General features: G+C 36.2%; 1 protein-coding gene across 1 annotated transcript; it reads right to left on the bottom strand.

Moving 5' to 3' along the window:
• Positions 1-84: 84 nt before the first annotated feature.
• On the bottom strand, positions 85-4,399 carry aga (aspartylglucosaminidase). The gene is made up of 9 exons (XM_056261856.1): positions 4,215-4,399; positions 3,977-4,130; positions 2,754-2,866; positions 2,164-2,276; positions 1,346-1,457; positions 984-1,059; positions 677-784; positions 405-538; positions 85-306 (listed from the first exon to the last, which is right to left on the bottom strand). The coding sequence occupies exons 1-9, from the start codon at positions 4,336-4,338 to the stop codon at positions 206-208; spliced, it is 1,035 nt and encodes a 344-aa protein (XP_056117831.1). The 5' UTR covers positions 4,339-4,399; the 3' UTR covers positions 85-205.
• Between the last annotated feature and the right edge of the window lie 9,504 nt (positions 4,400-13,903).

Here is a 13,903-nt window from a genome sequence, read left to right on the forward strand (position 1 = left end):
TCTGTGGAAACATATAGACATCCCAGAGCTTAATATATTTCTCAGATCTTACAATAGATTTTTTAAAAATAAATTGGAAGGTTTTTTTTTTATTTTTTATATATAAAGTAGTGCAATGTGAACAATGATCATAAGACATATACCAATCAAAAATTCATGAACAAACTTTAAGAAGCATGTAAACATAAAAACGAAATGCTGGCAATTAAAAGCAGTCCACCTTCTGCAACTGAGGTTGGTTTGTCTGTGGGTTAACCACCATGAAGGGGAACTGGCTGAACCCAGGACGCTTGTTACAAGCTGCACCTTTGAATAAAAGAAGGGGTTTTTTGACAATGAATTTCATGATTCTTATAACACTTTTTATACTAATTCTGAATAAGCAGCAAACATTAGACATTTACCATATCCACCAGTAGTATTGGCACAAATAAGTGCTCCAAAAAAATCGGGGTAGTACTTCTTGATTCTGGATATGGCCATTTTACAGGCAGCAGTGGGTTGGGCTCCATTTCTCATTAAATCAACAGCTAGAAAACTGATAAAAAATGAACATTTTTAATAAAAGGTTTCAATTAGATATTTCTATAGAATCACATTTATTTTATCAATGCAGTTCATACCAGTTTTTCTTTTCTAGAGGTCATTTTATTAGCATCAACAGAATGGTAATTACCTAGGAAGGAAACGCATCATGATGTCTCCATCCCCTGTGGCAGCCGCTCCCCCCGCTGTGCTGTCGGCATAAGCCCCGGCTCCAGCCACTGGTGAATCACCTACACGACTACAGATCAGCATACATATACTTTACTAAAGCTCTGTTGACAGGGGACTGGAAATCCATTTCTGTCACTACTGAAAAACAGCAAAGCTAAAATCACAGTGAAGTTTCTTGAGGTTCTGTTTTTCTTTTGATTTTAAACACTAATGCATTCTGACTTCAGTAGGACACCTGGGACATTCTAACAAGCTGTCATACTCACCCTGGTATCTTATGTGTTGCTCCATTGGTGGACGTTGCAGCAGCCACCTGTCCGTTCTTACCAATCACAATCATTCCTAATCAAAATTACCGGTAAGAATGTCACATCATCTAAGCTCATATGCATCAATGGATTGAAACAAGCAGTGGTTTTCAAATATGTCCTCAAGGCATTCAGCCCATTTATCATGCTTTCTTTTCATTATGCAAATGAAAACTAATGAGCTTGATACTCTGTGGACCCAAGTCTGCATTAAGAAAAACACATTTGCACCAACAGATTTCTTTGTCTGATCATCTATCCATCTTTTTAATCTAGGCTTTACAATAAATAAACACGTATAATCTTAAGAGTAATATTACCAATTGTGTCATGAGAACTGGGGTCAAAATTTCCCTTCGGATGCTTTGGCCTCCACGACTTAGCGTTGGGCTTGTACGGCCCACATGATTTGGAAGGGTCTGGAAAAACATTCTGTAAAATAAAAAGACGAAATAAACAAGTGATATTGCTTCAAATCATGCTTTGATATGGGACACAGAACAAAGGTTTTTTTTTTTTTATGACTAACGTTTTAAAATTAGCATTATATAAGCAAGGCCATCCATTTTTCATGTTGCTCCCTGATTTGCTTTATCCACCTTAAAGTTTTCTAGGGAAATTCAGATTTTTGATGATCTGATTTATATAGCCAACAACCCTTACAGTTTAATCTGACTATGAAAACACAAAAAATAATGTATTCAGAGCATTGTTTCGCATATTTCCATAAGGCTTTGATTGTGCCAATAGCAGAATGTAGGAATCAACCATTGTTTTCTTCATGAATCTCACTATGCATTATTCATTGGTTTGTTTCACGGTGCATATTTTCTAGTCAGTGATATCCTTCCAAAACTTCTCAACAAATCCTGTATGAATTGAGGTAAACATGACTGCTTCTCAATGTAAAGCAAGTCTTGTAAAGCACATGCAATTCTGGCTCTAACCATAACACTGACTGAAACTTTTTAAAAAAATCTTTCAAAGACGTTTGGTTCAATTGAAGTATATCGAAACGGTTTATCTGCCACAGATCATCTTCTAAAACCACGTTTGAAGTTGCCAAAGGTGCTTAAGAACTTAAAAGGTAAACCCTGCAGTGATGATTACACAGAGGTTCCTGGTTTTAGAGACTCACCTTTCTATAGTTGGGTTGACAATTCAGCTGCAACCACTTGGAGAAAATAGCTATTGATTGGTTGGCTGACAAGTCCTCAGACATGAAGCCTATGTTTTGTGCAAAGATTGTGGCTGCATGAAGACAGAAAAAAGTAACTTTTCAGTGCTACTAAACTTCATATAGCAGGGGAGGTTTGAACTGAATCACATAGTAGAGCTGATTTGAAATAAACATTAGACACAGGAAAGAGCAAAAATGGAGCAGGGGAGGCTTACTCAGCCTTTTTTATTGTAATGTGGATGTTAAGCAGCCATGCATACAGAAAGAAAGCTGTTTTAGTACTCTAATTTTAATTAAGAAAGCAGATGGAATTAATAGAATGGCACAACATTATAGATGGAACTACAAAGTGTAAAGCTGATATAAAATCTGAATAGGCCTCTAGTATCTATATACACATAATTTAGAGAAAGAAAGAGTTGAAAATACATTTTTAATTCTTAAATCACTCCATCTGTGATCACATTTTCCCCCTGGGCGAACCTCTTGATCACTGAGTTGCAGCCACATGATTTGTGAATGGAGTGACTACTAAATGCAGTTCCTACCTGATTCGCCCACTATGAAGGTGTGCTCTGTGTATTCCATCACGGCTCGGGCAACACCCACAGCATTTTTGACCCTGCGTAGGTCTCCCACTGCCCCCACTTCCATTGTGTCACTGAACATGGGACATATAGCAAACAAACACAGGGCTGATACTTTACAGTAACTAGGCGAACTATAATGACAAACACTTAATGTAAAAACTTCATAATTAGTTTGCAATTTATCATTGTGCAAAAAACAAAGTACAAGCTTTTGTGTCATGTTGTAATGCTAAACATAACGGTAGACGTGTATGATTGGTAAAAATGAATGAAAAATTGTTTTCAGATCAGCGCCTATGGTCACAATGTTTTTTTTTTTTTTTTTTTTTTTTACATTTCTTTTTATTTAAATTGTGTTAAACTCCTGTGGCCTCATGGGATAGTAAGGCCAAGGGTCATCACATGCACACTTCTGAATCTCGCCGGAACTAGGAGGTCATCCAGGTACTTTTTGCCTACTCTTTTATGACTACAATGACATATTTTTTCACATACTGTTTTTCGCATACTACATAAAAAGGAAGTAAGCAATGTCGGATGCAGCCCTCTTCTCTGATGACGTGTTTTTCGTCGCAAGGGTGGAATAAACTGAGACACGGACAAGTGAGATCGCTGCAATAGAGTGCAACAGTGCCTGCCAAATTTTTCAGAGATGCTGGTTCTGGAAGTATTTTTTCCATTCATTTTTACCATAGGGATTTATAAAAAGGTCTTTGTTAAAGCATTGTAAGCCTTAAATCCACCCAATCACAACACCACAAAATTTGATTTGAAGCAAAGTAGTATTTGACAATCTGACAAAATACAAAGGTACAATCCGATGAAGCATTGCGAACAGCAGAATATAATTATAAACAATGGATAAATATAAAACTTCTTATTTAATTTTTATATATAATTGCAAATATTTAAGTATTTTGAAACCATAGGGAGTCCATTGCTGAATCTGGAATCCCATACTAGCGTACTCTTATCTACTACTTACCACATCTTACTATGGCAGAAATAGTAAGAGTAGTATATGCAGTTCCGAATTCAGTACGACTCACTGCTTCATGGGAGTGGACGGAGCTAAATAGCTATTTTTGTTGTATAATATTATTATTATTATGTATTATTATTTTTCAATGTGGGAAAATTCCTAGTTAAGCATAGCCTACTGATATATTTGCCTAGCCTACCCATTCATGATCATCGCGTCAAGGGTGGTCTCTCCCCGCTCATCCGGGCTCCCGCCGAACCCGACGCTGCCATCACACTGCTCGCGCTCACACTGCGCGCAACCCCTCTCCACCGCGTCCAGAACCGAGCCACCCTTCTGAAGCGAGCTCCAGGCTACAGAGAGAAATCACAGAAGACCCTACACATCCCTCAGAGCTCATACACGGTGCAGTCATAGTCATGGTCTCAGACTCTCACCTGCGCCAGCTGCATTCTCAAAATGCCAAGTGTTGATCACCAAGGGAAGAGCAGCTTGATTTAGAGGAAGCAAACAAATGATGGCAAATACTATTTGAATCATATTACAATACTCAATAGACATAATGCAATTCCTTCACATTTTAAGGGCATTCTGATCACGAGATCTGTCATGCAACTATTCACATCCGTGTTTTGTCACATGACGGCGTTGTGTTAATGAATATTTAAAGGGACCGCCAGTCAAATAGTTAGGTAATATTTTCATGTGATGATGAGACTAAATTTTGAGCTAACACATGGATTGAATTCGATCCGAGTTGTCATTTTTATGTCCTAGGGGTTGAGTTTTATCAAAATAAAACATTTTAAACCTTTTCCACGAGACTTGATGTGTGAAGAAAACAAAGACTCAAAATCAAGGTAAATACCACTTGTTAGCATATTTTATTGTTGTTGTTTTTTTAAATCACATTGCAATTTTGTCAAATTAATAAAAAATTATTATTTCAACAATTGTATTTAGGACACAAATTAGCCATGAATCTAGCCTAGCAATCCAGATGGTAAAAATTCAGAAAAAACAAATGATATGACTTCTCCTGTGATGCATGTATAGCCTACACTAAATAAATCAGTTAGAGTGTGAAAAGTGTTTTAAGGGATTCCCCCCGGGGCCTTGAAAGTTAAAAACAATACCTTATACAGTGTTAAAGACAGATGTACTTTGAGGTGGAAGTTATATACTGTTGATGCCATCTGTTTACATTATTTCGCTTAATTCTTTTAAATTATTGTATTGGTTTTTTTTTTTTAATTACAACAAAAAATACAAAATAGGTGTACACATCCAAAACCTGAATTGGGCTCAGGTGCATAAAAATATAAAAGTCTGCAAACTAAAATTACAGTAGGCTACTACATAAAGTTTATAAATGAGCTCAAATTCAACCAGTCAAGTCTTGTGGATTGTGTCTGATGAAGACCTGACTGGCTGAAATGTTTCATAAATTAGCTTACTAAAACCTGCAATTTCAGTGTGCAGACATTATCTTTTTTCAAAACAACATTATCCATGATTCTGCAAAATAGACACAAGCAAATTGTATCAAAAGAACGTGAATCAGTGAATGATGTAAAAGATTTAGTAGAAGCAAATCAACATTGTCCATAAAGGGATTTCCTCGAACGTCAGAAGCTATTACTTCTACAAATCCGTTTTGGACTTTCTGTGAGAGAGTGTAATGAAACATACGAGAGTGTTCGCGCTATATAATGTTCAAATCGCCTTATTTTTGATAAAAAAATAAAATGACAGGTCATGCATAGACTATCTTGTCTCTTTGAATTTAAATCTAGATTTGTAGTTCTTTCCCTAATGAAAGCCTTAAAGTCTTTGAACCTTGAACCTTTTTCCTTTTTCTTGATTCACCTTGAAGATGATTGGTTTGGTTCATGGCTTATAACTTTTTAACAAAGAATATGAAAAAATAATGGAAAAAAGTTATTCTGGAAACAAGGCTGCTGCGCGGATGGGCACTTGCACTATACACCAGCTACAGCATAGCTTTATAAGCTGTAATATACAGTAACAAAATACTGTCCATTGAAAAACTCTTCTTATATAGTGAGTGCCACATTGTTCATGACATGGGATTTAGTCACCTGGTTAAATAACGCATAGTATATAGTAAATCCTGCAGGAACCTTAGAACAGAAACTCTGCCAAATATAGGATGAAAAGGGGCACACTTATGTGGCCTGCCCTCTAAACATGACAGCAGTAGTACATACAGCACAGGTCTTGACAAAGTGTTGCTCTAACCAGAGAAAGAATGCAAAGATATTGAATTTCTTGTTACATTATTCATAGAAGGAATATACAGTTTTATACCATATTTTATTCATGGATTTGCCCTCATACAATAATGCCTTATAAAAGAGTCCGTATGCAACAGAGGCGTGTGCTGCTTAGTGCAGGACAGATCTGAAAGGCCAATAAAGAGTTATTAAATGCACAGAAAGCAGAGACGGATCTAATACTAACTTAAAGTGACATAAGCAGAGTTTCTAGGAATGTATTACAGAGCCAAACATCACTTTCTTTATGATAATAATGTAATGTCTGTATAGGCTTACAACCAGTATACCAGACAAACAAGCAAAAATACCTTGAATAATAATCTGTCTTATAATAGAGAAAATAAGCAGTCCAAGAGCATTATAAACATGGTTAACATTTAATATTTAATATGTTTGGAGTTTGGACGGTCAATCAAAAGAACATTTTGGTTTGTGAGGAGAATGTCCCTTGACAGACAGTTTCTGAAAGGAGAACACTTAGCAACATGCACCCTTGCAGAAAGCATCCCACTTTCTAAATGCATTCAGAAACACACTGATTGGACCACTATGCTGTAAAGAATGACACCATTGATCATGTGTTATATATATATATATATATATATATATATATATATATATATATATATATATATATATATACGATATACACACACACACTGTATGCTCCGGCTCTTCTGTTTTCTGTGTTTATCTATCTTAGTTAGACCATTTGTTTTTATTTAATCTATTCTTATCCGTTTTAATTTAGTGTTATGTAGTCATTTTTTAAATTGACTTTTATCTTTACATTTCAGTTTTCATTTTAATTTCAGTTTTAGTAATTTTTTAATTTATATACATTTTTTTTCTATTTAGCTTTATTTTATTTCAGTTCCAGTACTTTAGTTGTAATTTTTTTCTAACATTCATTTAAGTTTAAGCTTTTTCATCTAATATATATATATATTATTTTAGCTTTTTTTCCAAAACAATTTTTAATGGTTTTAATTTGAGTTAAAAATAACAACACTGGTTCTTAATGGTCTTAAAGGGTGAAATAAATCAGACATTATGATTTCATCTTAGGGATCAATTAAATGCTGTCTTATTTATCTTATGGTCCTAATGAGAGGTATTTGAGTAAAAAAGTATTTACTAATGAAGGCAAAGATGGCACTGAAATCATAACAAAATGCCATAAGGGTGCAAGTGCATTGGATAACTTGCATTGGAATCAGTTTATTATATACAAGTTGTAACAAAGATGTGCTTCCATGTGTTAAAATAAAAAAATAAAAAATTCAAACAGATGGTGGAATGTGTTTATTAATGTGCCAGACTTTGAAAATACATTTAAATTTCATGAAGTTCTTTTTAAATTGGTTTAAATGATGCGAGTCAGTCAAAACATGCTGAGTAAAACTCCAGGTGAGGTGGCACTAACTAACACAGCAGTCACCTGATGAATGGGGAAAATTGCAATCAAATTTCAATATTTGGCATAGGAATAAATATTCAGCAATGACAGATCTCTCATCAGAGAATTTTAAATGTTGATGAACAAATGTTTGGGAACTGAACTGGCCTCACAAGCGAAGATGTGTCTATATAAGTCTTTATTTGGGCCTAAAAATGGACTTTTAAAATAATGGCAATCATATGCCAACAACAATGTTAATTATAAAAATGTTGCAGGAATGAGGCATGTATTTGTCTATTTTTAGGCCAGTAAGCAATTAAGTATATGCTTTAAAGTGAGTTTTTTAAAGACTAAGGATTTTTAAAGACTAAGGTCACCAAATGTCAACGAATAGGGAAAGACTTACTGTCCCTCAGTTTAAATGATTATTTAACAGATTGTGACCTAGTTTCATAAAGATTTAAATTAAAATTTAAAATGTTGTCTTAAACAACAACAACAACGTTTAGACTATTGCATTTTGCAAAGGCATCTTTTATATTTTTCTACATAAACGTTATGGAAATTATGTACGAATTGCTCTGAGAGGAAGATACATTCAGGATATTTCGGAATATTTAAAAAGAAAAACAGAATTATTTTCAAACCAAAAACATTATAAGCAATGCCTTGAACATGAACAAAAATGTAGCATAATGTGAGATTAAATATGCTTTACATGGAAAAAGCCTGCATTTAAAGCCATTCTGACATCAATACAGTGTCTTTATTCAACATTCGCCATGGCTGTCAGCACTAAATCTTGTACCATTTTACAGGAGACTCTACAGTAGTTGAAATTAGATTATGTTACTTGGGTATTACATGGAGATCACATTAGTCTTAGGCCTGACAAAATATAGTATTTTTCAAATAAATGATCCTGAATAATTTACATAAATTATCCTCAAACTATGTTTCTTCTTTTCATTCTGATTCAGATCATGCCATGATTTTGAAGCAGTGTTCACCACAGGGAGATGTGGATAACATCAGAAACTTTAAGAAGCCATGAACCTTTCATACAAATAAAAAAATAGGAGAGGGAAAGAAAACTTTTAATCCAATATGTGCTGGATAAAAAGAAGGATTGAGAAACATGATAGTGAAAAGACAAATAAAACAACAATATATTTCTGAGAAACAATGCTCTTGTATTTTCCCACAGGTGTCCAGTATGAGCAGTCAGTTGCAGTCGCTTTACATTCATCCTGTGAAGTACCTTCTGCGGCAATTCATGTCTCATTGAAGACCTAAAGGTCAGTGATTGAAGCTGTTGTATAATGTCACATATATAGCCACCCTGTCTTGTCGGTGTCAGCTGTCCAGTCAAGGACTGTGATTTCTGTTTTGAACAGAAGTCAACCCTGGAGCAGCTCCATTTTTATGCTGTATATCTGGGTTCATTCCTGCCTAACTCCCAGCAACTACCATTAATGTACAATGAATGCCTCTGGCAAAACTTGAGTTACCGGAATCTACTGCACATGAGTTTACCAGCATGCATCCATCTCTGCTGCATTAGAAAGAAAAAGAAAGAGGGAGACTTTCAGGGCCCATAGCAGAGAGGCTGGAGATGGGTTGATTGAATTTAAACATCCACACAAAGCACAACAACAATTCATATTCCTAAATTATTCCCAAACATTAAGTTCAACTGCAGTACATCTTTTGTTGTGTTGTCTTGCAAAGGGACCTCCAATTCCCTCAAAATCAAAGAAAAAATCTACCGATGATTTTTAAAATATTCCAGTCACGGTTCCAGAGTGTATAAAGAAAGATTGGTGTTATTAGGGCCCAAGCCTTGAAAAGGCGAAGGCCCTATTGTTTTCCTTAGGATTATTAGGGCCCAAGCCCAAAGGGCGAAGGCCCTATTGTTTTCCTTAGGATTATTAGGGCCCAAGCCTTGAAAAGGCGAAGGCCCTATTGTTTTCCTTAGGATTATTATTATTATTATTATTATTTTATCGACTATTCGGGCACGTTTGGGGCTCTTAACGTGCACGAAAACTCTTGAAACTTTGCACACTGGTCAGAACCCCCGGCCATCAGGGCCGGGCTGAAGCTGGTACCCGGGCGTGGCAGGGGGGCTCGACAGCGCCCCCTGGAACGGGGTCCGAAAACTTGGTCCATAAATCAAACACGCTTCCATGTAATAATATGAAACTCGGTACACATATAGATCTCATCGGTTCATATATCCTTTGTACTTTTACTTTTTACCCCAGCCCAACAGGAAGTCGGCTATTATGGTTTCTTTGGAAGCGTATGCCCCTGGAATTCGATATACTCCTCCTAGAGAATTCAACCAATCGCAAGGAAACTCGGTCAGCATGATGTCAAGACATTGAGGATGAAAAATTGCCAGGGGATTTTTGATATCTCGAACGGTTTGGCCGTGGCGAGGAAACGAATTTATGGCGAATAATGGAAACAGGAAGTGTGTTATAACTTCTGCATACATTAACTGATCTTGATGAAACTTCAACAGTGTGTTCGCTGTAAGAGGCCGATCACATGGATGTGACCATTGTGAGTCAAAGTTATAGCGCCACCAACTGGCAGCAGGAAGTGTGTCACTTTCTAAATGCTTTTGACAAAAGTGGGGGGGTTAGTTTTATCTACAGTAACAAAACTCGATATGTATATTGTACTCTTCGAGCCGGACAACTTTCTAATTTACCGTAATTAGCTACGACCAACAGGAAGTCAGATATTTTGGTTTGAATGTGGATTTCAGATTCTGAGTTTTTAGCTACTCCTCCTAAGTAGTTTATTTTATTCATGCCAAACTTTTTCAACATGATGAAAATACATTGAAGATGCTAAATTGTGAACAGATATTGAATATCTCAAACGGTTTTGCTATGGTTGAGGGATTCAAGTAATGTCAAAAAAAGAATCAGGGCATGTCTCATATCTTTCTAAAATGTAATTATACACCATTTATTTTTATATAAAATTATACAAATATTAGAACTAAACCCATTGTATTCCTTTTTTTCAATTTAAGAATTATTTTTAAGTTTAAAAACAGCCAGAATGGTTGTTTAGTCAAAAATAATAATAATCCAAATCATATATAGTGCTATACTGCCCTCTTGTGTTCAAAATCAGGTAGGCCTATTGAATTTATATATATTTATATATTAGGGATGTTACTATGGGAATATTTTCCCACCGGTTAATCAACGTGTGATTGTGTAAACCAATTGTGTAAACCTCCCGCTGGGGGGTTTAAAAACACTAACTTGAAAGCGAAAGTATAATATGGACGTCCGCACGGACATTGAAATGGTGGCGCTCGAATGAATTCCTATGGAAGTAGAAATTAACTAAACGTTCGCTCTGTTCTGCTCGCTCGTCGCCATGGACGCACACCGTTATGAATGCCAGTGCAGCCGCATACTTTTTAGTGTCACTAAAATTAGTGCAATTTCGGGGGCCGATTGCTTGAATTGTGAGTTCAATAGTCTATTATTTTTCACGGAAAACACAACAATAAAAGAGTACAATGACAGATTCGCTTAAATAGGCGCTTTTACATAAAATAGCCTATTCCGTCATCATCTTTTCAGTCAGCTCTTCACTCTCGTGATTAATGAAATTTGACTCCTGTTGCTGATATTTGCTGCAACTTTCGTTCAGCTCACAATTTAGTAAGCAAACACGTTTCAAATGTGTTTTTATTTTTGTGTATGTGTGTGTATATGTATGTATATATATAAATATATCTTATGTTTCAAATATGAGTTAATTAACAATCGTTGGAAAGAATGATACTTTTAAACATAACACTAAACCGTCATTAGGTGTCGCCAGGCGACCGTCTTAATGAGCGAGTCATTGATTCATTCGTTTGAACGACTGAGTCATTCATGAATGAGATAGATGTTTATGGATTGATTGGTCATTGAATCTTTGAGTCAACCGATTCGTTCAAAATGCTGAATCATTCAGTAATGAGAACGCGTTGCTGTGAGATGCGCGATGGTTCTGCTGTGATCTTTGTTTAACTATTTTCGCTGCTGAAACAGAAAAAAAGTCAATATTGCATCTAAAATGTAAGTGATTTGACTTGTGTGTGTGTGTGTGTGATTGTGTGTGTGATTGTGTCTGTTACAGTGAAAAGAGTTTAACCCTTGTTAAACTTTAGGCCTTGTCTTTTTGGATATCTTTTTATATTAAAAAATAGTCATACAACCCATATATTTTAAATGTATTGTTTGCTTTAAATTACATTAAGATTGTATGTTTGGTAATCGAACCTGAATGAATTTTAAATGAATGTGCTATATTTCAGATCATATATTTGTTTTCCTTAAAATTTTAACTAACACTAACTTTATTCTCATCTGAATGATAGATTATTTATTTCTGTATAAAATAAAAACACCTTTGATTTTTCTTTTTTAATCAATGTAGAATGTGTAACTGAAAAAATAAACAGATTAGGGCTCTGTTTGATGACAAGAAATGAAAACCAATGCGATATGATGAATGTCCAAAAGATGGCTCCCACAGACTGTTTTTAAATAGGATTGTTTGATATTTTTTGCTTTTAAACTGTGTGTGTGTGTGTGTAAGAGATTTTGGTTGGGTGACAGTTGTAGTTTACAGTTTGACAAGAGTTTATAGTTTGACAAAAGCACAATGTTGTGTTTTATTGCGAGTGTACACAAATATAAGTAAACACTTTGCAGTTTGAATAATGTCCTGTATGAACAAAAGGACGGAATATGTCTTTATGTCTACATTGTTCAATTACGCCACACACACACACACACACACAAACACTATTTTTCTAATCAGATCAGGCAAGTAATATTCTGTCTTGTCTCTTAAAAAAACAATATATATATATTTATGTATATATATATATATATATATATATATATATATATATATATATATGTGTGTGTGTGTGTGTGTATATATATATATATAAATATAGCTGCGAGCAGCGATGAAAGGGCCAAAGCCGGCGGCACCGCCACCCCGGTTATAGCGCCACCAACTGGCAGCAGGAAGTCTGTCACTTTCAAAAAGCTTTGAAATCACCTGATTGCTTCAAACTTCACTACTATGATGTAAACACACGGCAGATGTAGACCTGGATGTAGACCTGACCTTTCAGAAGGTTGCTCTCGCATACTTTGTGGTTGACATGTGCCCTCAATGCACACTTTTGCAGAGCCCACACTGATACAAGCTCTACAGCACACTTCTTTTCGACAGTCAAAGCAGGGTTACGTTTTTGCACGTCGTGCACAATAACCCTAAAGGCACCAGGGTGGCGGTGCCACCGGCTTTATATATATATATATATATATATATATAAATATAGCTGCGAGCAGCGATGAAGGGCCAAAGCCGGTGGTACCGCCACCCCGGTGCCTTTAGGTAACTAAAGGCACCGGGGTTGCGGTGCCACCGGCTTGGGCCCGTAATCGCTGCTCGCAGCTATATTTTATTATTCTTCTTATTATTTTTCTGCTACCTTTTGGACACTTTTGGAGGCCTTAACATGCTCAAAAACTCCTGAAACTTTGCACACATGTCAGAACCCGCGGCCATCAGGGCCGGGCTGAAGATGGTACCCGGGCGTGGCAGGGGGGCTCGACAGCGCCCCCTGGAACGGGGTCCGAAAACATGGTCCATAAATCAAACACGCTTGCATGTAATAATATGAAACTCGGTACACATGTAGATCTCCTCGTTTCATATATACTTCACACTCTTACTTTTTACCCCAGCCCAACAGGAAGTCGGCTATTTAGGGTTGTTGGTAAAACACACGCAATGGAATGTGAAATACTCCTCCTAGAGAATTCAAACAAACGGCACGAAACTCGGTCAGCATGAAGTCAAGACATTGAGGATGAAAGTTTGCGAGGGGATTTTTGATATCTCGAACGGTTTGGCCGTGGCGAGGAAACAAAATTATGGCGAGAAACGTGAAACAGGAAGTGTGTCATAACTACTGCATACATTAACTGATCTTGATGAAACTTCAACAGTGTGTTCGTTGTAAGAGGCCGATCACATGGATGTGACTATTGTGAGTCAAAATTATAGCGCCACCAACTGGCAGCAGGAAGTGTGTCACTTCCTAAATGCTTTGAAATCACCCTCTTATTTTTACCCGATTTGCTTCAAACTTTATGTGTATAATGTAAACACACGCCAGATGTAGACCTGTGAAAGGATTATTGATATCTTAGATACTGTTGCCGTGGCAACACATCAAACTTTAATATTCTTGTTTGATGCTTTTGAGACTCTTAGCATGCTTGAAATTGCATGAAACTCGACAGACACAGGTATGCATATGGTTCAGATCAAGCCGGACAACTTTCTAATTAACTGTCATTAGCTCAGACCA

This window comes from Rhinichthys klamathensis, unplaced genomic scaffold, assembly GCF_029890125.1.
Source record: "Rhinichthys klamathensis goyatoka isolate OS25496 unplaced genomic scaffold, OSU_Roscu_1.1 h1tg000186l_1, whole genome shotgun sequence".
NCBI classification, from domain to species: domain Eukaryota; kingdom Metazoa; phylum Chordata; class Actinopteri; order Cypriniformes; family Leuciscidae; genus Rhinichthys; species Rhinichthys klamathensis.

Coding starts and splice junctions, on each gene's coding strand:
- aga (XM_056261856.1), bottom strand. CDS start 4,338: ATGTCTATTGAGTATTGTAATATGATTCAAATAGTATTTGCCATCATT. Junction 4,131..4,214: donor TGAGAATGCAGCTGGCGCAG/GTGAGAGTCTGA, acceptor TTCTCTCTGTAG/CCTGGAGCTCGCTTCAGAAG. Junction 1,458..2,163: donor GTCAACCCAACTATAGAAAG/GTGAGTCTCTAA, acceptor TTTATTTTACAG/AATGTTTTTCCAGACCCTTC.